At 36.5% G+C, this 26,849-nt stretch overlaps 1 protein-coding gene across 1 annotated transcript in view; it reads right to left on the minus strand.

The window, feature by feature from the left end:
* The window catches only part of LOC150105173 (meiosis inhibitor protein 1-like), a 335,005-nt gene that overhangs the window by 50,829 nt on the left and 257,327 nt on the right, over positions 1 to 26,849 (minus strand). Inside the window, exon 13 of the mRNA XM_090395130.1 lies at positions 25,636 to 25,717. Within this exon, the coding sequence (XP_090251256.1) occupies positions 25,636 to 25,717 (82 nt within the window). The remainder of the gene's footprint in view (positions 1 to 25,635; positions 25,718 to 26,849) is intronic.

The following is a 26,849-nucleotide window of genomic DNA, read 5'->3' on the forward strand; positions in this document are numbered from 1 at the left end:
TAATGGAGAGAAAAAGACTTCTCCAACAGTTATGTAAGGACTGAGAATAACTAATGTCTATTTCACACATAATTACATACACAAGTATACTTGGGTATTATCTAATGGTATCCCAAAGAACATGACTGACTATATTCTAATTAATAGTAAATGGACAAGTTCTATGCAGAACACTAGGATGTACAGAAGTTCAGAGATAGGATCTGACTACTTCCTTATTAAAAGCATGTTGCGACAGAAACTAAGAAAATGTACTCCACTGTCACTATTAATATAGAAGCTCTGAGCAATACTGATACTATTAGAATTAACCAGAATGAGTTGTTGAGATATTATGACAGAGATAGACTACAAGAATCATGGTGTAGAAAGCATATGTGATAGTTTCAAGAGGTTGTGCCTGAAACTAGTTAATTTGCTTTAGAAATAAATGAGAAGCAAAAAGAGATTCATTTGAGCAGAAAAGCAATGCAGTTTTAACTGCTGAAAGAGAAGCATGCAGGAAGAAGTTGTAATTGTCTATTCTCTATATAACGAGAATAGACTATGAAGATAATTAATAAACAATAAAAAGCACAGTTAAAAAAAAGTGAAAGCAAATGAAGCTAGAAAGAATATTCACAATGTATTACATGAAACTAGTAATAAGTTATGAGGGGGGGGAGAGAGAGAGAGAAATGGAGTGAAATCATTAAAGGATAAAAATAAGAACTCAGTAGAAGGGTAAGATGCATTATGACAAGGTAAATATCAGTTTTTGTGTGGATTGCAGCAAGATAAGTACATTTTATATTTCAATGTGTGCTGATATTGTCTAAATTGTGAGGTATTACTGGGAGATCTCTGAGTATGGAATGTGTTATTTGGATAACTTTCTTAGGCAATATTATCATATATTCATTGTTAGCACACTGATACAATATGGAACTGAAATGCAAGTCATTTTGTAGGAATGCATGGAAAACAAATAAGTTAAACAGTGTCGATTTCTCAAAAATGGTATGGTGCTGTGAATATAGTATATATGTGTGGGAAGATGTTCTGGATATTTATGTAGAGAGGCTGAATAAGAGAAAAGAATGAGTGTGGGTATGTAGAAAATGCAATATTCTAGATCATGACGCTTTCTTAAATATGAGTTTAAATAGTTTAAATATGAGTAGGGAACATGACATCATAACTGCCACAGCAGTTGAAGAAGGTGCAAATGTTCAGTGAGTGCGTGCAAGTAATAGAGAGAAAAAAAGTTTGATTATCAATAACGACAGTGATAATCATGTTGAAAATCAGTAAAATTAATGATAAAGTGGACAATAATGATGCTGAAAAACAGAGTGCAATTTGAATGATTTTGGTGTGAGCCATTTGGAAAGACTGCTGCCTGCTGGAAGGGAGAGTAATGAGTGCAGAGAATGAATCTGAGTAAGTAAGAAGTGATGTGAAAGAGCAGGAGAGTAAGAAAGGAGAGATTGAACTGGTGCTGCTTATGAATGAAGAAGTGAAAAATATAAGTGTAGAGAATCTGAGAACAAGTGTGCAAAATAAACAGGGAAAGGGAGACTGGGTGAATAAGGGAACAACAGCATGAGAGAGAGATTGATGCTCTGAGAGGATGTGAATGCTTGTATAGACAAAAAGGGAAAGGGATGACCTCAGATGAAAGGAAAACAGCTGGAAAATAGTGATATTAGCAAAACTTATGTATCTAGAAATGAGCTCTTATGTTTATATAGGAATGCCAAAAGTATCAGAAACAATGGATATGAAATGGTAGTATTGATTGAGTTTGTTAACCCAAAAATCGTCGGAATAAGTGAGACATGGTTGGACGTGGATGGCTGACAGGAATAGAAATGGAAGGCTATGATGTATTTATTGAAGACAGAAAGGGTAAAAAGGGGGTGGAGTGCTGCTATTATTATTATTATTATTATTACGTGACACCTCCAGGGAGTCCAAAAACTCATCAAGAAAGGACATCTACTCTACAGCTCTCTGTCTCCACCACTCAATTCACCAACTACAGCAAACTGGAACTACCATCATCATTTACACCAGAGCCATCTACTGCCCACCACCACTAGTATTTTTAAAGAAAATCACAAACATCCACACCCAAGGTAGGATTTGAACTTGCAGCCTTTTGGCTGGAGAGTGGATACGTTAACCACTCAGCCAACCAGGCTGGCAATTTTGATGATAGAAAACATTATGTCCATATAAGGTAGAGATGCAAAGGGGAAATAGTGGTTTTGAGGTAGTATGGTGTGTGAAAGAGGTGAATTGAGGTGAAATACTTTATTGGATTTTGCTATAGACCTGGTAATGTGGAGGGTAGTGATGAAATGGGTAAGCAAATTAGCCAAGGAAATGGAAAAAGAGTGATAATTATGAGTGATTTTAAGTATGGCATTATAGATTAGGTTGACAAGATAGCAACTGGAAGTAAAGAAAATGAGTTTCTTGGGTTTTTGAGGGACAACTACATCAGGCAGAATGTAACAGAGGACACACAGAGCATAACAGAGAATAGTATTATAAATGAGATGTCAAACCTGCATCCAGTTGGTGAGAGTGAATATGAAGTGGTTACCTGGATAGTTGCGAACCATGTGGACTTCCATGAGGAAAGAATATATGTGGACCTACAAGGCTAGTGATTAATGATAAGTTTGGGAGACAGCATGCAGCTGGAGCATGAAATGAGGTGTTGGGTGGAAAGGAAATAAATGATGCTTGGGTGATCTTCAAGAACTATCTAGTAGAAGCAATGTCTAAATGTATTCCAAAGATCAGAAGGTTAAATAAAGTAGGTGTTAAATGGATGGATGAATGAAGAGATTAAGCATGCAATACTGAGAAAAAGGGCATTATGGGGACAACATAAGAGGATTGGTAATAATCCATTCCATGAGGAATACAAAGAGCAGGCAAGGAGGGTGGCTCAGTTGGCAAGGGTAGCAAAAGTTAAGTATGCTACCCTTGCCAACTGTTCAGTATAGCAGTTAGCTAATGAAGCCAAAAAATCCTAGGGAGTTCTTTCAATATGTAGCCAGCAAAAAAAGAATGATTATGGTAGGATGGCACTGAATGGAGAAAATGGTATAAGGACAATTACTGCTGAAGAGGATATAGTTAAGATATTTAATGAGCAGTTCATAAAGGTCTTTCATCCTTATGAATGTGATTTCATGGAGTTTGAGAGCAATGGATGACAAGGAGAAACTGACTGTGGGTGAGGATGATGGATGATATATCACCACGTATTTTGAAGGAATGTGCTAGGAAGTTGAGATCTGTCCTGATGACATATTTGTTTAACATTTGTTTAATTAAACAAATTTGTTTAATAATCCCCTCCTTTTGAACTTGACAAAGCTTATACTGTCAAGTTCAAAAGGAGGAGAAGGAAGACAAGATTCTGTCACTTCCCTCATGGAGGTGACAGAATTCAAGAATCAAATTAAAGGCCAATCTGTGTCAGGTCTTGTGATTAAAGTGATGGATAGGCTGGTGAGAATCAGGATCAGAATTGGGTTGATAACAATGGTATTATCTTTGATGGAGAGCATTTGTTAATGGGAGGTCATGTTTTAGCAATTTACTTACTACAATAAGGTGATGACAGTAACATTGGACTTGGGAGATGGATACACAGTAGTATACTTATAACTTTGCAAAAGCTTTTGACAGATTACTGCATGTTAAATTGATAGTCAATCTAGAGCAGATAGGGTTGGATATTAGACTAGTGCAGTGGATTGGAGATTGGCCATCTGATGGGTATCACCAAGTTGTGTATGGAGAAATATGTCATATCCCAGAAGAGGAAAGTCACTAGTGGTGTGCCTCAGGGGAAACTGCTGTTTAACTTGTATGTTAATTAGATTGGAAAAGATTTGAATGGGGATATACAGTTGTTTGCAAATGATGCAAAGTTATGATGAACTATGATGAGTAGAGCAGTGTGACTTTACAAGAAGACTTGAGCAGACCGAGTGAATGGGCACAGAAGTGGGGATGCCAGTTCAATGTTGCAACATGTAAAGTTTTAAAATTTGAAAAGCAAAGATTGGATGTAGAATTTACTCTTGGTGTTTTTGCAAGTGGAGAGAAGAAGAGATCTTGGGGGGTAGTGGTGGATAATTATCTAACATTTAGAGTACATATTGCCAAAATTGTGAGGACAACACAATGAATTCTGGCAATGATGCCGAGGACATTGACTTGTAGAAGTAAGGAGAGACTGGTTTCATTGCATAAGGCTCTGATTAGGTCATATATGGAGTGGTCTGCACAGATTTAGTCACTTGGTTTCCAAAAGAATGAAGAGATGCTGGAGAGGATCCAGAGGCAATTGACCCAAATAGTTTCTGATCTCTAGAATGTTGAATATGAAGAAAGGTTGAGACGATATAATTTACAGATTCTAGTGAATAGGAGGAAGAGGGGAGGGTGATATGATAGAGATGTACAAGTTATTAAGGAGTTGTTATAGGATTAACGTTGAAGAGGTTTTTCATGAAATGGTGGAAGATTGGGAGAGAACAAGAGGTCATACCTGGAAGTTGTATAAGGAGGGTGTGAGCAAGGAAGTGAAAAGCAGGTTTTTTGCATGGAGAGTTGTGACTGATTGGAATGGTTGCTGCAGAGAATTTGAATGTGTTTAAGGAATGGTATGATGAACTGTATGTATGACAAAATTGATCTTCTAGATGTGACTGTTACTCCATTCCCATGGAGTAACATCTTAGGATAATAATAATATTATTATTAGAAATACAATTTTATTAATACAGACCAGTTTACAATAAAAACATTTATTAAAACCTACCAGTTTCGCCAGCAAACTGTCTGGCTTTTTCAAGGCGTTACGGAGATATGAAAGCTAGTAAATGCAAATTAAAAGGAACATAAAAAACGTTCTAAACCAAACTAGTAGCTATGGTTACACGTTTCGCGTGACAGAGATGACTTATTGTTCTTATTCATTATCATGCATGCGTGTTTGTTGTAGACTTGTAATGTGATTACTGGCTAGCTGTAGTTCAGATTGATTGAGAGAGAGGATCAAGTTTCGTCACATAATAATAATAATAATAATTTAAATATTATTATTATGTGACATCTCCAGGGAATCCAGAGACTCACTGAGGGAGAACACCTACTCTACATCTCTCTCTGTCTCCACCACTCAATCCACCAACTACAACTAACCGCCACTACACCTACACCATCTACCACCCGCCACCACCACTAGTATTTCCACAGACAATCACAAACATCCATGCCCATGGTGGGATTCGAACCCACAGCCTTTTGGTTGGAGAGTGGATACACAAACCGCTCAGCCTGGTTGGCCGAGCAGTTCAATGTCTCTGTTCATTTTGTGAACAGAGACATTGAACAAAGAGACAGAGAACAAATTACTCTGTTCATTTTGTGAACAGAGTAATTGAACTTCATTTTAGTTCTATTACACCATCTGAGTTTAGAATGGATACAAATGAATTAAAACTTCATAAATCATCAGAATCTGATGAGATTACTGCAGAAATACTGAAAGGATGGTCATATAGTGACTTACTTTTTAGATCCTGAACGTTTTTCTTTAAAGTGGAAAAGTTATTATTATTAGTATTAATATGAGATTTTTATGGAGTCAAATGATTGATTGATGGAGGTTCCACTGTTACACCTATAGCTCATAGCACTGTGATTTAAACACATTCGCTATTTCTGCACTCACCACAATCTTCTGTAGCTACTGGGATAATAGTATATGTCATCTTTGACTCTTAGTCTGGGTGAAGAGTAAATTTTTAGCAGAAGAGGTTGATTACTAACATCTTATGTATGGGCTCAACATAACACGCACACACTTTTTTCTGCTGAAAACCTAAACCAATTATTAAGAGCACATGAACAGGTGTACAGTTAACTACTTGTAAGTTACCTTTCAATCAATGACCCTCATGTCATTGAAAGAAGACAGAAGACTGTGAAGTCATCAACATACAGAAAGTAGAACACTGTCTATTTTGAGAATAAAGTGTTCAGTAAATGCAGTTACTTAGATAACAAAGAGTGTCACACTTGAGACAGAGCCTCGGAGATCAACCTCATGGAAATTTGACTTGAATAATGTGCTTTGCACTAAGACTTAAAAGATCTGGCTAGAGAGAGAGAGAGAGAGATTGAAAGAAAGTTTTTAATCAAAACAGAAATGTTCCCCCTGATACCTAGATTATAAATGTCTTTTAATATATTATATGTCTATTCATGCTGATGTTTAATACTAATTTAATGGGTATCTTCATGGATATAAAGAAATATACTAAGCATGTGCATGCAAGCACATTAGCAGGAGAGGAAACATAGACTGCTGTAAAAGGAGTGCCCCAACAATCCTAACTGGTGTATGGGTGTGGTGGTGGAATTGTGCTGAAGATGTCAAAATGATGGCCACCCAGATTTTTGGCAATGGGATACAGCTGAATTTGTTTAAATTTGAAGAATGTTGTAGTGCTGTGATGGATTCCAGAAATAGTTTCTGTGGGAGTCAGGGATAATGTAGATCCCAGAATGGTCTAGATAGTGGAAACAATCTCTTGGCAAGTAGATAAGGGATGTACATTGTACCGTTTAAGAATGTGTGCAATTTTTTTTCTGAAGTGCCCTCTTCTGAAGATGCCCTCATCCTCCAAACTCCCCTCCCATAAAAAAAAAGAAAAATCCAGACCACAAAAAATCTATTGCTATCACTTACATCTGAGGCATCACAGAAAAAATTGTACATATTCTTAAAAGGTATTATATAATATACAGACTTACTTCAGACCTTATCAAAAATTAGCTACCCCAACACTCCTCTCCTTCATTTAGACCAGGGCTATCCAACCTTGGGTAATCTGAGGGCCGCATCAGAAAAAAAATTTATCCGAGGGCCACATCACAATGCATATCTAGTAATTTGGTGAACAGCAGCAACACCACTTTGAAAGCTGAACAAACGAACAACACTAATCGCATGCTCACATTCCCTGTGAGTGCCCGAAGCATACACATTGGAACAAAACAGTGTAAGAATGCTTCTTTGACACATGTAATATCTGAAAAACACATGGATATATAATGATGTAAAAACACCAAATAAAATTATCAACATCGAGATTATTGATTAGCGATAGAATTAAAATATCTAATACACATTCGATTCAAATTGTTATTTTATTTTTTCGCTCGTGAAAATCAAAACCCACAGACGGCTGCACAAGATCGCACAAGACAGTGCTTTGGACAGCCCTGATCTAGACCATTCCAGAGTATACAGTATCCCTTGCTGTTGCAAACTTACATACTTTAAACAAACAGGAAGAATTACTAATATCCACCTAGAAGAACAGATCATCTGTGTCCACTGTCTGCACTATAGCAACTCTGCCAAAAATCTGAGACCATCATAAAAATGTTGTTCTCAGATTTTTAGGACTGTAGGAACCCATCTTTTACAATCGGTCTGTGTTTGCTTTCCTACTAATGTGCCTGGGTGCATGTGCTTAGTATGTTTTTTGTGCCCACAAAGATAAATATTGTCTTGGTAATCTAATTAGCTAAATAAATTTAGTTAACTATTAACTTTAGACATAGTTTTCTCCATTAAACATCAATGTCCAAGCATCCACACCACATTGGTGATCTTACATGGAAGTGATATAGCATTCAGAGTACATTTTTTCAAGTCAAAATTCAGATTACCAAGACTCCAGAATAGACTGGTGTTCCTCAAATGCTGTGATGACTCAAGCATTATTCCCACTTGTGGTAAAATCAAGCTCATGTTTATGTGTCAAAATGCTCTTTTATGATAAACTGATGTCACGTGTCATGTTTCCCATAACCAACGGCATTCAAGCGTTACAGGATAAGCTGATTAGTATGTTAGATGCCAAAAAATTACCTTTTCTTCAGCACAAAATTCTTTTTGTGCCGAAGAAAAGGTATTTAAAAAGAAAAGTAAAGGCGTACCATCTCCCAACAATTTATTACTCAGCCAGGAATATAAATAACTCCAATTACCTCTGTACATATGCTGCCTTATTTATTTATTTTTTATGTCACTCCCACCCACAAATGTTTAATTAACTAGTCAGGTAATTAACCAGTCATCATTTCAGCTCAAGAGAGAGGCTATTGATATCCTCAGTCTCTGCCATAACTGTGACTTAACCTTAAAAGAAATACCAAGCCTGAAAATTATGGTAAAAATTAATCATCAAATTAAGCCAAGAAAAATCGTAGAGAGTTCTGCTACGTGGCAAGTAGAAAAAATAATGATTATGGTAAGATGATATAAATGGATGAAGAGAGTAAAATTGTAATTGCTGCACAGGACATAGTTGAGGTATTCGGTGAACAATTCATACGAGTGTTTCATCCTCATCGGTATGAAATTATGAGAAGAGCAAGTGTAGAGGATATAGGAGAGGATGGCTTAATTGCGAGCAAGCAGGAGGTATATGAGGAATTAAATAAGCTTGATTCAATAAGGCAACAGGATTTGATAACATATTTCCATGTGTCTTTTCGAAGGAGTTGACGAGAGCATTGGGATACCTGTTTAATAAGTCTTACCAAGGGAGTGGAAAGAAGGAAAAATTGTTCCATTGCATAAAATGTATTTATAAGGCAGTGTTATAGGCCAAGGTTAAGACATTGGAGATTAGTGAGAACTCGACTTTCTTGCATAGTGAGACCTGCGGAGTTTCCATAATTACACAGTTAGTGAGAACTAGGATTCAGAAATGGGCTTGTTATAGAGAGGCCATGTTTTACAAATTTGGTTAAGTATTACAACAATGTGACAAATGCATTGGTCAAGGGAGATGCATATACAGTAGTACACATAGATTTTGCCAAAGCTTTTGATAGATTGCCACATGATAAGCTAATAAATAAATTGAAATGGATTAGATTGGATAACAGACTAGTGAGTTGGACATGTGACTGGCTGTCAGATAGGTATCAGCAAGTTGTACTGTATATTGGGATACAGTATCCTGCAAAAGGAAAGTTACTAGTGGTGTGCCATAGAAGTCAGTTTACACCATTTTAACCATTAAATTCAACTTGCATATTAATGACATTGGTATGAGTTTAACTGAAGATATGTAACTGTTTACAGATCTTGAAAAACTGGGGGAACAACGGGTAGTCAAGCAGATGTTGTGGCTTTACAGGACTTGAATAGACTTTTTGAGTGAGTAGATAAGTGGAACTATAAGTTCACTGTTGCAAAGTGCAAGGTTCTGAAATCTGGTAAGCAACAACAGGATGCAAAGTATACACTTGGTGGGGAAACTTTGAAGGAGGTAGATGAGTTGAGAGATCTGGTTGTGGTGGACAAGGATCTGAAATTCAGAAGTCATGTTGTAGAAGTTGTGAAGTCACTGCATCAGATAACGGCAATGATATGGAGGACCTTGACATGCAGAAATATATAGGTCATGGTTCCATTGTATAAGGCCTTAATTTCATATGGATTACTGCCTACAGATTTCATCACATGGTTTTCATGGTGGTGATGAGGATATGTTAGAAAGGGTCCAGAGAAGATTCACGAAGTAGTGACTAGTTTTTGGAACGTGGAGTATGAAGACAGACTGAGGGAGTGCAATTTGAAAAGCTTCATGAATAAGAGGAGGAGGAGAGGGGATAATATTGAGATATATAAGCAGGTCAGGGGCTGTTACTAGGTTAGCATGGGAGAGGTGCAGATAGAACAAGAGGACATCCCTTTGAAACTGTATAAGGAGGGTGTGAGCAAAGTAGTGAGGAGAAGTTTTTTGCATGAAAAGTAGTTGATGAGTGGAATGCATTCCCTGAGAGTGTTGTGAATGCACACACATTGAATGAAGTTAAGGCAGTGGTCGATATCAACCTCCAGGGGTCGATATAACATTGTTAGGTCTTTTCTATCGACCCCCCAATATAACATTATTGGGGGGGTCAATAGAAAAATATAAGACATCATTGTATGGGTAATATTTAATTCGGTTAACTTGGATTACCGCCATCCTGAATGGCAATGCAATTAAGAGCGAATCGTGGGACCTGTAAGATGGAGCAAGGTCATGAAAATAGTTACTGAGGCCAATCAAGTAGGCCAAAATGACGTATTTACCAACAAACGGATGTTCGTGGTTCCTGCCTGGCTGGTGCGGCGGGAGCGAGATGGCAACACGTGCGCGGTTGCTTATTTACTTATAGTTACACGTATTCGATCCCAGTCTCATTTTTGCGCATTGACATACAAGTGAGCGTTAATGTTCTAAAATTCATCAACATACATATTATAATTCAATCGTTATTCATTCACGAACTAAACTTCTTTATGTTGAAGAGTTGAGCAGGGCTGGTAGTAATACCAGTGATATTAATACCAGTAGTTTATTAATATCACTAGTAATACCAGTGATATTACTAGTGATAGTAATAGTAGTAGTAATAGTAATATAATAATATATACTATGTTATACATACAATAAACGCTGTAACTATAAAATAAACAATCTAAAAACTCACATAAGCATGTTTTTTGTGTGTCCTATTATAATTACGTAATAGTAAAATACAACAGATCGATAAAAAGTCAAGAAAATCTTGAAGGGGTCGACGGTCAAAGAAGTTTGGCGACCCCTGGGTTAAGGCATGGTTTGATAAACTGTGTGTGTGTATGATAGTGTGTATCTCCCACGATGAGTCTTTTAGTAAATGGAAGTTTGATGTTAATAATAAATAGAACAAAGCATCTACAGCCCTCCTGCTATATTGCCAATAATATCTGGCTAAACACAGCCAGCATTAGTCTAAAGAAATTTATTTGATGCAGAATAGGATGAACTTAAGAAGCTATACCAAAAGTTGAATATTATCATCACTACTTAGATATTGTTCTACATACTGCATAATTGATAATGACACTACCCAAACACAAAAAAAAAGCTCTTAAAAATTATTAGACAAAGGGGTATCCTGGCTTCCTGAAATTATTCAAAGACCATATAATCCTAGGCCTTCTTCGATTTATGTGTTACCAAAAATAAACAAACAGAATGCAGCCTTCAGATCCATAGTAGACAATATTGGTTCTGCTACTTCTATAGGAGAGAAAGGAGCAAAGATCAAACATTTAACCAAAAGCACTCTCTCATTACTGGCCACACTCTTTCTCATGTTAACAACTGCATATTTCAAATCTTGCTTGTCAGATATGATCCTCAAAGATACTGACATCATGATCAGTTTTGATATAGCCATCCTATTCACTAATGTACTCCTAAAAGAAACCTCAGAACTCATTCATACTCTCTGTTCCCTCTCCTCCACATATCAGCCTTCTTCACTTTCACCCCATACTCTGGCTATATTACATGGCAAGGATAAACCTACAAGCAGATTGAAGGCACAGTTATGGATTCTCTCTTCTTAGCCAATCCGTTTATGGATCATATTGAAAATACAGGCCTAAACTCTATCATCCTCTCTCTCAAATCCACAATTTAGCTAAGTTACATGGCAGCAATATGTTAAAAAAAGTTATTAGCACAACCCAAGGATCCATTTCACCACTGAAAAAGAAAATAACTGTTTTGCCTTTCGTTAACACTCTACTTAACCTGCTATCCAATTAATCTTATCCTTTATTGATCTATAGAAAACCCACCCTCACTGGAAGGTATAACCACCATCTATCACATCGTCACTCTTCCCAGCAGTTATTGGATTATCAAAGCCTCAGCAAATAGTGATAGAACTATCTGCTTGAACTGCAATAGCCTCTCACCTTTTTCAGTCAATGGCGCTCCCCTTAATGAAATCAACAATGCTCTTTGACTATCCTATCTCTGCCTATGCCGCCCCTTCTCCAAAAAAATACAGAACACAAAAATCCATTGCTATTTCCTACATATGGAGCACCTCAGAGAAAACCGAATGCATTCTTAACTTGCTGTAGCCAATTCTGGAGTACAGCATTCTTTGCTCTTGCCATGAATATAGATCACCTGTATCCAATGGGTAAAAAAAAAACTTCCTCTTATATACAGAAACAGATTTAAATTACAGAGACTATTTCTGGAATCTGTCACAATAACACAACATTCTCCAGACTTAAACAAATTTGGCTGCATCACTTTGCCAAAAAAGTCCGTGAGACCATTTTGAGACATTCAGCAAGATTCCAACCTCACATCCATAGTGAGGTGGCAGTTAGGATTGTAGGAGCTTACCTTTTATAATCAGTCTGTGTTTGCCTTCCTGCTAGTATGCCTGTATGCAAGTGCTCAGTATATTTCTTTGTGCATATGAATATGACTTGGTGACAAGATGAAGCATTCAATTAGTAATCTAATTGGCTAAAAAAAAGGTGTGACGTGAGTGAGTTCAGAAATGAGAGCAATGTCACTTCTTGGCCAATGGCTATAATCCTCATAAGATAAACAAAATATTAAATGCTCCCCAGAAATCCCACCACTGTCTACCACAGAAGACTACAACAAAACTGTCACCATCACATACATTAAAGGCACATCTGAAAAGATATCTCCAGTGCTTAATAAACATCAACTATGCACCATATATAAACCGTATGTGCAATCGGCAACTCTCATCCATTCACCCAAGGACAGAATCTCTCTCCTTTATCACATCCAGGAGTCTATGAAGTGCCCTGTTTGTGTGATCGAGCTGGAAGAACTGTGAACATCAGCCTTAGTGAACATAAAAAATACATCCGGCACTATCGCTTTGGAGTCAGGTATAGCAGACCGTGGATTAGTTACTTCTGCACACAGGATCTATTGGAAAAAAACAAAAATGTTGCACAGAAGCTTTTATAAGTCAGAGCGGTTGTTCCTGGAATCAGCAGAAGCCTTGAAACATGAAACATACTCCAAACCTCAACAAGTATGGCTGTATAAATTTGCCAAAGATTTGGGAGACAGTCATCTTAAGACCAAATTAATATCTGCTTTCTCTTTTTTTCTCCCTCAATATAGATGGTTCCTAATTAGTCTTTGTATTGTACGCTACAATTGTTCAAACTAGTCCCATTGTTATATCGGATTGTTGTTGTCTTGCATACTGTGACAAACTGTTTTTGTGCTCTGAAGATGCTGGATAGAATACCAGCGAAATATCAGCAATAAGTTAATAAATAGGTATTTTCTTATCAGTTTGTGTTCTCATCTATACCGTTAAAATTAATCAACATGTACAATTGAACACTTAAGCCTTCCCAAACATTTCAAATGTTGGATAGTTTTTGACATGATGCTTACAGCTTCTCTTGATGAATCTAATATAATAATAATAATAATAACAATAACAGAATTTTTGCCTAAGCTTCATAGTCATTGTTAGTACAAGATCACAGAATGGCAATTAAACATTAAGAGAAAATTCTAAAAAGCACCAACTAAGTAGCTAATGTAAGATAACTATAAAAGATCAATAATTTCCTAAATTTTCTACATGTAAACACAAGAAACATTATTTATTAAATATACTGCCAAATATTTCAGTTTGAAAATAACTAATTGCCATATCCTGAACAACATATTTCAAACTGAAATATTTGGCAGCATATTTAATAAATAATGTTTCTTGTGTTTACATGTAGATAATTCATGATATTATGGAAAAAGTTTCCCTCAAAACTAGAATAATTTCCTAAATTATTAAAAAAAAAAAAACAACTATACAGGGTGTTCGGGATAAATTTGACAGTTTCGTAAGGAAAAAGAAAATCTTCTTTGTATCTATTAAATTTAATGAATTGACAAAAAAACATTACAGGCAGAGTTAATTACAATACTATCAACAAGATTTACTCAAAATAACCACCATTAGCATCGATCACAGCTTCAATTCTGCTTCGGAACCTCGAACAAGCTGATGCTACAGTCTCCCTGGGAAGGGCCGCAAAAACTGTTTTAATTTTATCCATTAACTGGGCTTTTGTATTACTGGAAGTGCGATTGGTGTCTTTTTCAACTGCGCCCCATACAAAATAATCCATGGGGTTAAGGTCTGGGGAGTTTGGAGGCCAAACATTTGGACTGGTGAAGTCGTAGAAATTTTCAGACAACCATTTTTGACTTTTCCCAGAGGTGTGGCAAGGGGCCGAATCCTGCTGCCATACATACGGCCTACCATTGGCTACCCTTGTTATCCAGGGCTTGACTACAGTTAGCAACTCCACGAACAAAGCCCGAATTCCAATGCCAGGGTTCTTCAACACCTGTTCCTGCAGATTTGCGAGGAATTCTGCTGTACGAACGCAATCAGATCGTCTGCTAGGGATCTTTCTTCTTGCTACATCCTCGTAGTCACCATTGCAAGTCTCTAGTTCATGCCTGATTGTTTTTACTGTATTCAGGGAGCATTGGGCAGCAGTCGTAATATCCTTATTTTGATGGCGGGCACGAATCATCATGATACAAGTTATTCTCTTCCATGATTCAGGTGGGTTCCAGCTATCCATCCTTTCTGACATCTTGTATATGAATGAAGAAGGGTCCAAACTTTTAAATGAAGAGAAGTGTGTGTTAATACATGTAACTTACGGAAAAATATAATTAATTATAAATATGTCAAATTTATCCCGAACACCCTGTATATTTAGACAAAGTTAGGAAAGCTTAGCTGATTTCAAAAGCACTATCTCCCACAAAAGGGACTGACATAGACCATTGTATCATTTAAGTTAGGCCAGTGAAGTAAAGTTTCACACGTGTCTTTATAAAGCTGCTCTATGAGAAAATGACATTTTATAAAGAACTCTTGCCTTGTTTCAATGAAATCACTGTTTAGTGTTGAAAGCATGTTCTGTAACGTCAGACTGTTCAGGCTCTCACTGAAATAGATTTGTCTGACCTCCATGGAGTCAGAGACCCATCATGGCAGGTACACATTATTGCACACAATGCTCATCCAACCATGTGCCTTAAAATGATTCAATGTGTCTACGTTCACACCACATTCAGGCAATGCATTCTGCTCACCAACCACTTTCCATGCAGAGAAGCTGATCCTCACTCCTCTGCTTACACCCTATTTATACAGTTTCCAGCAATGGCTTCTTGTTCTACCCGCTCTCTCATTCAATGAAAAATCTTTCCCATGTCAAACTGATAACAACCCCAGACTAGCATATATGTCAAAAATCATACCCCCCCCCTTTCCTCCTATTCACAAGGCTTTGCAATTTACATTATCTCAATCTGTCCTTGTATTCCACATTCCAAAGACCACTGACAAACTTTGTGAATCTTCTTTTCAACATATATATCTTTGTCACCACGAAAACCGGTGACTAGATCTGTGCACAATAATCTATATAAGGACTGATCATGGCCTTACAATGGCATCATAACCTCTTTATTTCTGCATGTCAGGATCCTCCGTACCGTTGCATTATCTGATGTGATGTCTTCACAACTTGTGCAATGTGGTCTATGAATTTCAGGTACTTGTGCACCATCACTCCCAGATCTCTCATTTCCTCTACCACCTTTAAAGTTTCCCCACCAAGTGTATACTTTGCATCCTATCGTTGCTTACCAAATTTCAAAACCTTACACTTTTGACAGTTCCACTTACCTGCCCATTCATGCAATCTATTCAAGTCCTCCTGCACGTTCATAAATCTACTTGACTCTGCATTGCTCTTCCCAACTTTGCATCATCTGCAAACAGCTGTATATCACTAGTTAAACCCATTCCAATATCATTAATATATAAATTGAACAACAATGGTCCCAAAACTGATCCCTGCAGTTCATCTAGTGACCTTCCTTTTACGGGATACCGCACCCCCATATACAACTTTCTGATACCTATCTGACCGCTAGTCACTGATCCAACTCAGAAGACTGTTATCCAATCCGATCTGTTTCAATTTATTTAATAGTTTGTTATGTGGGAGCCTATCAAAAGTTTTTGCAAAATCCAAGTCCCTATCCAAGGTATTTGTCACCTTGTTATAGTACATAAGTTAGTAAAACATGATCTCCCCCTTAACAAACTCATGTTGATTATCACAAAGAATACTGTTGTTTTCAACCCAATTCTGTATCCTACTTCTCAAGAATATCTCTAGTACCGTCACCACAGCTGCAGATATACAGATTGGCCTATAATTTGAAGTCACAATCTTATCACCACCTTTATGCAATGGAACAATATTACCTTCTTTCCACTTCCTTGGAACCTGTGCTGTTGCAAGACTCTTATTAAACAAGCATGCCAATTCCCCTGGAACATTCCCTTAAGATGCATGATGATATGTCATCAAATCCTATCACCTTATTAACATCAAGGTTATTTATTTCCTCAAATATTTCCTGCTCACTCACAATTAAGCCATCCTCTCCTATATCCTCTACACTTAAGTTTCTCTCCGCCCTGATTAGGATGAAACACCCTTATAAAACGATCACTGAATATGTCAACAATGTCTTCTGCAGCACTTACCATTCTACTTTTTTCATCCATTAACATCATGTTACCATGATCATTCCATGGTAACATGATGTTAATGGATGAAAAAGAATCTAAAAAATATCTAAAAAACTCTCTAGGGTTTTTCTTTGCCTGATTTGCCAATTTCTGCTCATAATGCACTTTTGTTTCCTTACTAATTCTTGTTCTTTATACTCTTCATGAAACTGATTATCACCATTATTCATCTTGTACTGCCTCCAAATTATCTTCTTCTTCCAGATTTCATGCTTAGGTCCTTCATTCATTTATACCTACCTTATTCAGTAAGAAATACATAACAGCATCAATGTGCGAATGTATTGCAAAGGCCAAAAGGCCTTCGGAATACATTTACACATTGATGCTGTTATGTATTTCTTTGTCAATTCCCAAATAGCATTTATTTCCTTACTGCTGAACCCCCTCATTCCATGCTATAGCTCCAAGCTGTCTGTTAAGCTTGTCATAATCGCAAGCCTCATAATTCCACATATATCCTTCCCTCACAGAATTCTACATATGGTTAGCCACAACCCAGGTGATCACTTCATGATCAGTCTCAGCAACTAGAGGAAATGTGAAACCTCACTCACAATTAAATTCTCTGATGATATGATCAGATATCAAACTCTCGATCTTCGCATGTCCTCCTTTGCATGCTGCATGAGATAGTTATCGCTCAAGAACTCAAGAAATTCATTTTCCTTATTCCCAAATGCTATTTCTTCATTAAACAGAATGGGAGTGGAAAGATTAGCAAAATAAGTATTCTCTGCCAGGTTGGCAGGAAAAAAGACCCAGAGGAAGACCAAGATATAGGTGAATTGATACAGTAAAAAGTGCCTTAGAAGATAGAAATATAAGATCTGATAATGTGAGAGTCTTGGCAGGTAACAGATTGATTTGGAGGAAAATTGTAGATAGGAAGTTAGTAATGATGTAAGTTTTTCATGTAGTACTATCATATCCTGTACATCCCTTGAGGGTACATTTGCTATTTCTATTTGATGAACGAAGAAATGATGCTATTTCTTCGTTCCAATCTATACCACCATAATTAAAATCACCCATAATAATTACCCTTCCTTTGTTCACTAATCCAAGTTGTTTATACATTTTTTCATCATCACCTCCACATTCTGGGAACATTTATTCCCAGCTCCATCCTAAACAAAATTCCCATCCTTTATCTAATCCCTGGCTTCCCCACAGGTGTGCCATTGCTGTACAAAAGAAGTCAGACATATTCGCTATGTGTTTTCTAATGTTATAATATTAAAACTATAACCTTACTCTTTTGTCCAAAAGTCTATTCAAATCTTCCTCAAGGGTGAATATCAGCGGTGCTGCTTATAATTTTCCCCAACTTTGCAACGTCAGCAAACAACTGAAGATCATATAATATATTATTTGCAAACAATTTAAACAGCAGGGGCCTAAGAACAGAACCCTAGGGCACACCACTGGTGTGCCTCAGGGTTCTGTTCTTAGGGTATACAAAACATGTAAAAAAACAGAACCCCAGTGTTCGTATTTTTTTTTTTTTTGAGACACTACTCCATCATACACAACTTGCTCAGAGAGCCAATCTCTAATCCATCTAACCAATATACTATGTATTCTCATCTTCTACAACTTGTACACCAACTTATCATGTGGTAATTCTTCAAACATTGCAAATTCCAAGAATATCATTGTATATGATTCTCCCTTACATATTTATCACCTTGTCATAAAATGCAAGTAAATTGCTAAAAACAAGATGTACCCTTTACAAATCCATGCTGACAATCATAAAAAATACTATGTCCATCAACCAAATCTTGTATTCTATTCCTATCTTTCCAATTCCTTGAATACAGCTGCAATTATACAGACTGGTCTATAATTGGAAACTTCAGTTCTAAAATTTTCCAATTATGCTGTGGAGTAGTACTATTTTGCCTTCTTTCTACTGCTCAGAAACTTTACTCACTGCAAGACTTTCATTAAATAACCATATCAAGGGCATACCCAACTGTTGAGCACATTCCTTAAGAATACAAGGCAATATGCCATCCATTTCCGCAACCCAATTAACTTCTAATCCAAACAACACTTGATACACCTCTGATTCTTTCACTTCCAATTCTCCTAATACCTGACTCCTCCCTTCTACAGGGTGATCAAAATTTAACACCTGTTTAAGCCTTATGATCCAAATGCTGCAAAATGTTGCAGGGATACATTGTGTCATGAAGAAGCGAAATCTCAGGGAAAAAAAGTTCCAAAATTATACACAAGGGGCATTGCAAAGACCAAATGCACAGAATCTGCAAGCATATCAGTAATTCCAAAATTCACTAAAGAGGTATTGTAAATACCAATTACATGGACTCTGCATATCATGCAACTCAGCAGGGCCAGGAGGATTTAAAAAGATGGGCACAGCAATTTACCCTTCATTCTGGTTGTTAATACCATCCACAGTGATGATGATGGTACTAACCTTGCCCCAACATGCTTTGCTCATGAAGATGTGCTACCTAAACAATTGCAATGCTGTTGCTGCACTCTGCAAATTTCATCATCTGAACAAATGTTGATGGGATCCACTATCTCCATGTGCTCTTCAACAAATGATTAGTCATTTTGAAGACACGGGATCAATAAGAGTTAGACCTAGCAGAGGTTGCAAACCAATCAGTTCACAACAAGTGAATGAAATTGCTTCTGCCATTTTGGAGCAGGCCATGAATAACAGCGTTGGTTCCTGGTGCACATGCTGTATCATGACATGTGGATGTGCCTTACATAACTGTATGGAAAATTCTATGGAAGATTCCACATTTCTACCAATTCAAGATAACCCTGCCACAGGTGTTGCACCCACAGGACTTTGAAAGTTGAATGACATTCTTGTTAATATTACTTGCTTGAGTGAAATCGGATACTGCATGGCTGTGGATGATTTTGTGAGAAGATGAGGCTCACTTTCACCTGAACAGAAGTATGAATTCTCACAATTGGTGGATATGGGCTAGGCAAAACCTGTATGCAATCCAACAAATTCCTTTGCATTCACCAAAAGTTAGTGTCTGGTGCAAGTTTATAGCTTTGTTTATCATTGGACCATTCTTCTTTGAGCACATTTGCCAGTCAGGTCCTGTGACCTGCTCAGTTACCGCTGAGAGGTATTGCAAAACCTGTATGCAATCCAACAAATTCCTTTGCATTCACCAAAAGTTAGTGTCTGGTGCAAGTTTATAGCTTTGTTTATCATTGGACCATTCTTCTTTGAGCACATTTGCCAGTCAGGTCCTGTGACCTGCTCAGTTACCGCTGAGAGGTATCGCGATATGATAAGCAATTTTTTTGTGTCACAACTACATCAATGCCTGTGCATAGATTCACTTGAAGAATAGGGCCCCTCCACACATTGGTTGATCCATACAAGAAGTTCTTCAAGAACATTTCATGGAAGTCAGAGTGATGAGGCATGCATTTCCCACTGCATGGCTATGCCATTCACTTGATCTGACCCCACTTGTGACTTCTGGCTCTGTGGATTTCTCAAAAACAGGGTTTATAAGAATCATCATGATAACTTGCCAGTGTTGAAAGACAGCATAATGCAGCAGGTATGCAACATCAGCTCAAACCAGCTCCCTTCTGTCATTGAGAACACTGTGTAAAGGAGCAGTTTGTGGCATACCAGAAAGGGCAGCACACTGAACAGAATAGCCTGTAAATGCATAATGGAAGTGAATAAAAATGTGTTATTTATGCTTTTGTCACTTTTCTCCTTCTTACACACAAAAAAAATACTACATCTACATTCACCACCAGGGACATCATACAATGTCCCTGGTGGTGAATATTGGAAATAATATTTTTTTTTATTTTCTTTTTGGAAGAGATATCGTTTCCAGATATCTCTTCCGCATGACCAACAAAAAACGTGTTTCTGCAAAGTTCACAGCATTTGAATCACTATGTGGTGCTCTACAAGGCCTTAAACATGAATATTTTAATTTTGATCTTATATGCACTGCATGGCATCATTTACACCAGTATGGTATATGCTGATAAATTGCTCATTCAAAATTCCACTATATCTTTTGCAATGGCGAGTCTGCTGCCATGGCTATCCATCAGTGTCAACCTGCCATAATTGTTTTTTCTCTTGCTTGCCATATAGCAAAAGAATTCCTTGGAATTAAACTTGGCTTGACCAGACAATCTCCTCTTATACTGAAGCTTTTCTTTCTTTACCATGCTTGTCACATTCCTACCTGCACTTCTTTACACTCTTCATGGATCCAATCACCATCAACTATCTTGTACTGCTTCCATTTCATTTTCCTTGTATTCCTTGGGAAACGCATAAGGGGAAGACCATTTCACAATGCAGCAGTAGCAGGGATGAAGGGGAGGAAAAGAGCCTTTGTCCCCTTGTTCTGTGGATTTCAAGGTGTACTGTAAAGGGATGTCGGGCAGCAGCCACATGTGTTCCAACTGCATAAGTAATGTAGTAATGAAGTAAAGTAAAAGTAAAATGAAGTTAAGTAAAGTAATTATTCTAACTCGTGTGTTGTGTCTCCATAAATTCTTCACTATGAATGCTGACCACCATGTAACCTTAAAAGAAAGAATTTTGATATTGAAGAAAGAAAGGAAGAAACGGAACAATAGTTTTAATTTTAAAAATTTTTTTTTAATCACAGCTTATTAATTATTACTGAATATTATTCAGTCATTGTTTGTCAGGTATATCCATTGAGTCAAAGACTCATTATTGAAGACCCAATCTAACCACACAATACCTATAATATGCCTCCTTAAACTCCTTCATTGATGAAGCACTCACAACCATTTCTGGTAACACAATCCACCTCCCATGTAAAAAATCTAGTCCAAATACCTTTGATGAAGTCTTATACAATTTTCATGGGTGACTCCTTGTTCTCTCTTTCTCTCCCTTCCAATCATGTACTGAAAAACGTCCTGGTGTCAATCCTATAAAACTCCCTTTAATAACTTATATGCTTCAATCATGTCCACCTCTTATTAGCTTTTTAGATAGTTTTTGAAGCCCACAAAATGAAAATAGACTTTTAATCTATTTTCATAAGGAGTATTCCATAAACTGCTGCAATCTTGGTCACTCACTTCTAGACCCTCTCTACCACTTCATCCACACAGAATCCTCTGGGTTCTGTGCATGTGTATGGCAAGCTAAGAACGTGATGGGCTGCCTATCATGTTGCTAGCTTGCCATATACATAAAAGTTTTTTTGTTCCTTTTATTCTTTATTTTTAGTTCTTTCATCATCCTCATCATCATCATCATCAAATTCCTGCCATGTACCCTCAAGGGGTGTACAGGATATAACAGTACTACATGAAAAAATTACATCATTACTAACTTCCTATCTACAATTTTCCTCCAAATCAGTCTGTTACTTGTCAAGACTCCAACATTATCAGATCTTATATTTCTATCGTCTAAGTCACTTTGTACCATATCAATCCACCTATATCTTGGTCTTCCTCTGGGTCGTTTTCCTGCCCACCTGGCAGAGAACACTTGTTTTGCTAATCTTTCCTCGCCAATTCTGTTTAGGTGACCATACCACCTGAGATTAGCTCTGCTAATGCATTCCTGGATGCTGACAATGTCAAGTTCTTTCCTAATATCCTTGTTTTTAATATGAAACTGCCATCTGTTCACGCCTCTAATCTTTCTCAGGACTCTCATATCTGCGGTCTCTAGTCTTTGGTCAAGTGTTTTACTTCTGACCCAGCTCTCAGATCCATAAGTTAAAATTGGTTTGAACACTGTCTTGTATACAGCTAATTTAGTGTTCCGACTAATTTCTCTCTTATTCCATATGAATTTATTCAATTGACTTCCCACCATACCAGCTTTGCTGATTCTGTTGTCTATTTCTATATTTAATTTACCATCTTCAGTAAAAATTGTGCCTAAGTAGCTGAAATGTTTTACTTGTTCCACAGGTTCTCCATTCACAACACAGTTGACATTTTCAATGATTCTGCCTATTTTCATTGTCTTTGTCTTTTTATTGCTGACCTTCATACCATATCTATTACAACAGCTATTCAATTTAGACAGAGAAGCTTGCAAACTCGTAGCGGATTTATTTAGAAGTATAACATCATCTGCATAAAGCAAAGAGCTGACATTAACATCTCCAATTTTGATATCAGGTTTAATACCACTTTCCTTCATAATGTGATCCATATAGATAATGAATAACAGAGGGGATAATGTACATCCTTGTCTCACACCAGATTTAACATTAAACCATCTTCCTGTACTTCCTTCAATTCTAACTGCTGACTTACAACACAAATAAAGACTAAGTATTGCTTGATACAATGCCCCATTGACAACAGCGTATTGAATAGCTTCTCTCTTGGCACCTTGTCATATGCCTTTTCCAAATCGACAAAACTTAAATACAGATCTTTGTTATATTCCCATGCTTTCTCGACTATTTGTCGTAAAGTGAAGATCTGATCCTGACAGCCTCTATTTGGCCTGAATCCAGCTTTTTCTTCACCAAGCTTTTCTTCCACAATTCTTCTCAACCGTTTCTCAAGTATACTTGCATAGATCTTGCCAGGAACACTCAGTAGGGAAATACCTCTGTAATTCTCACATTCAGTTTTATTTCCCTTTTTATATACGGGTACTATGAGAGCTCTACTCCAATCATCGGGAATTCGTCCCTCTGTCCAGGCTTTCTGAACTATGCAGTGCAGCCACTGTAAGACTTTTATACCACCATACTTCAGCATTTCTGGTCGAATATCATCTACTCCTGCTGCCTTTCCACATTTCAAGCCATTGATGGCTTTTTCTACTTCAGGTATGGATATGTATTCCTGACTGCATGCCTGGTCAGTGTTTTTTATCAATATGCTGTCATCACTGCTTGTTTCATTTAGCAGTTTTTCAAAGTAATTACTCCATACTTCAAGGATATCTTTTTCTCCTATTTTCATGTCACCTGTATCAACTCTAACTCCTTTTACAGCACTCTTTCCTCCATTCCTAAGCTTCTTCAACAACCTCCAGAATATTTTGCCACCTTCTTGATATTTATTTTCTATATTCTTGCCAAAGTCCTCCCATGACTTTTGTTTAGCTAGTTTTACACACTGTTTAGCTTTCTTACATTTGTCTCTGTATTCTGTAAGAGTAAAAGCTGACTTAGTTGCCAGGAACTTTTGATACGCTTTCTTCTTTTCCTTCACTGCCTCTTTAACTTCCTGTGTCCACCAGGGAGTTCTGATTTTTTTATCCTTGCACACAACCTCACCACATGCCTCTCTGGCAGAATCAATCAATGTTTTCTTCAGAGTTTGCCACTGAATCTCCAAGGTTTGATTCCTGTTCTCAAACTCTTTTATTTTATTTTCAATAATCATTCTGTATTTTAGTCTACAGTTCACATCTGAGAGCTGCTCAACTTTAATTCGCTTTAAAATTTTCTTACATGTTATTCTTTTCAATATGAAATTCAATTTTATCCTGCTCAAGACTAAATAGTGATCACTTCCAATTTCAAATCCTCTGTACACTCTGGTGTCCTGCACCAGGGAGAAAACATCACTATCAACAATAACATAGTCAATGAGACCTTTCTTATTCCTAGCCTCTTCTCTCCATGTGAATTTGTGCACATTTTTATGTTGGAACATGGTGTTAGTAATAACCAGTCCATGTCCTGAGGAGAAATCCAACAGATATTTGCCATTATTATTAGCTTTGCTCTTTTCTCCAAATTTTCCCAAAATATTTTTGTATGTCTCACAATCATTTCCTACTCTGCAATTTAGATCCCCAACAAGGACCAACTTTTCATTTTTCATTGTGTCAGTTGCTTTTTCTAAAGCCTCAAAAAATTCCTCCACTTCTACCTTAGTAGAATCTTCTGTGGGACCTCATATTTGCCCACATTACTCTACTTGAGACTGACTGCCATTCAAGAAGATTAGCCTCGTATTTTGTGTTGAATACTATGGCTACTCCTTCTTTTCCTTGATTGTCATTTCCTGAATATAACATTTTGTATTTATTGCTCAGAAAGATCTCACCAGTTTTGGTCTTTTTTGTTTCAGTCATCCCTATTATATCGATCTGGTACTTATCTAATTCCTCAGCTAGCTCCATTTCTTTGCTAACAGGCTTCTTACGTTGATAGTACCGATCTTTAACTCTGGTGATGTTGAGTTGGGGTTTGTTTTCAGATTTGTTCTTCAAAAGAACTAAAAGACATTTTTAGTTCTTTTAAAATCATAATTTGTGTAAGTTATTCTTTCATTATTGGTTTTATTCATGTGTTTTTGGCAATCTGATATATATTTCTACACTTCGTTATCAGCTCCTTATGTTTACAACTTCTAATTACATACTGTCTCAGCTCTGATCAAGTCATGATATATATCATCTTTAGCTTCAAAAAATGCATACATGGGTGTTAAATTAATAATGCTTCCTAATTTAATAAATCTCATTTAATTTTATCTCTTTTAGCACAGTTATGATAAAATGGGATGTTCCATTGCCAAAACAGCTTTGCTTTTTAACTTATTATTTTTCTATTATTTTTACTACTGTAATACTAGCACTACTTGTGTAAATTAAAACAAGAATTATGGTAAATCTTTACTGCTCCCACTGTTTTGTTAGTGAAAGTGCAAAATATTTAAACTTGTTCTACCACTGAAGCATAAAAACAGATATACAGCATGGTATAATTTTATTGTTACACTTTGTTTAATGTAAGTATGATGAAGAATCAGGACTTTATGAATAATATCATAATTATACTGCATATATTAAAAATTCTATTCAAAAGATAATATACACGTTTTAGAAAGGGGAAAAAATGTACTGTATTAAAAGGTATTAATTTTACTACATTATTCAGATATATTATTAATGAGATGTTTCCTAGAGAATAAATGGGAATCAGCTAGTCTTCCAATTGATTAATATGTTAACATAATTATGTGTTAATTATATATTTATAATTTTTTTAAAGCATGTTTAAAATTTCTGTTGAAAATGTTTACCTAAAAGAGTACTTCGTTTGTGAGCAAAGGCTAGCATTAAGTTCAAGCACTTTATACTTTCAGTTTCTAGGATGCTATTTTTCTACAGAAGGAAATAAAAATAATAAATTAATTTAACATTGATTTCTATATAAAAATTGGAGCACAAATAAGTTTGAATATGCTAGTTGAAAAATAAATATCATCTTAGTTAGTTGTGAAGAACTTAAAATATTAATTAAGACAGTATACTTAAAATAACTTTTTTTTTTCACCCTAATGGAAAGTTAATGAAAGCCTTTTCATAGTAGTAACATTAAAATAAAACACTTAAGTCTCTTTGAGTAGTTATGAATATAATTGACACTATGCTAACACACAGTGACAAATCTGTTTACCTAAAGAGAGGCAGCCTATAAAAGATGAAGTTTATCATAATCATTACAGATCTCCATGGAGTCTAAAGACTCATTGTGAGAAAGTGCCACTGTTATATGCACATGTGCACACACAGACACACAAAACTAACCATATTATGCCTTAAATACATTCACACTCTGCACTAACCACACTCTCAGGCAATACACACCAATCACCCACTGCTACTCTCCATATAGGAAAACTACTCTCACATCCTCCTTATAAAGTTATTTATTTTCCCGATATTGATGACAACACAGAATGATAAGAAAATAATATTTATGAACTTATTTGCTGATATTATATTCAGCATCTTCAGACCACAGAAACAGTTTGTCACAGTACACGAACCAACAACAATTTGGTATAACAGTGGGACTACTTTAAAAAAATTGCAACAGACAACATAAGGAACTAAAGTCCTAATTAGGTGGCATCTATGTTGGAAAAAGAGAGAAAACAAATATTAATTAGATCTTAAAATGACCGTTTCCCAGATTTTTGGTAAATTTATACAGCCATACTTGTTGAGATTTGGAGTATGTTTTAAAGCTTCTGTTGATTCCAAAAATAATCTCTTTGACTTATAACTTCTGTGTAGCACTTTTGTTTTCTTCCAATTGATGTATTTTTTATGTTCACCAAAGTGGATGTCAACAGTTCTTCCTGTCTGTCCATAGTAAGCTTGGTCACAAGAACAGAACCCCATGACCAGGCTTACTGTGGAAAGACAGGAAGAACTGTTGACATCTGCCTTGGATGTCAGCAATGCTCTACAACACTGAACTGGTAATTCTACTCACTAGCCCATTCAC

The sequence above is a fragment of the Typopeltis vanoorti genome, chromosome 7 (genome assembly GCF_054136105.1).
Source record: "Typopeltis vanoorti isolate ZY-2024b chromosome 7, IOZ_Tvanoo_1.0, whole genome shotgun sequence".
Taxonomy (NCBI): domain Eukaryota; kingdom Metazoa; phylum Arthropoda; class Arachnida; order Uropygi; family Thelyphonidae; genus Typopeltis; species Typopeltis vanoorti.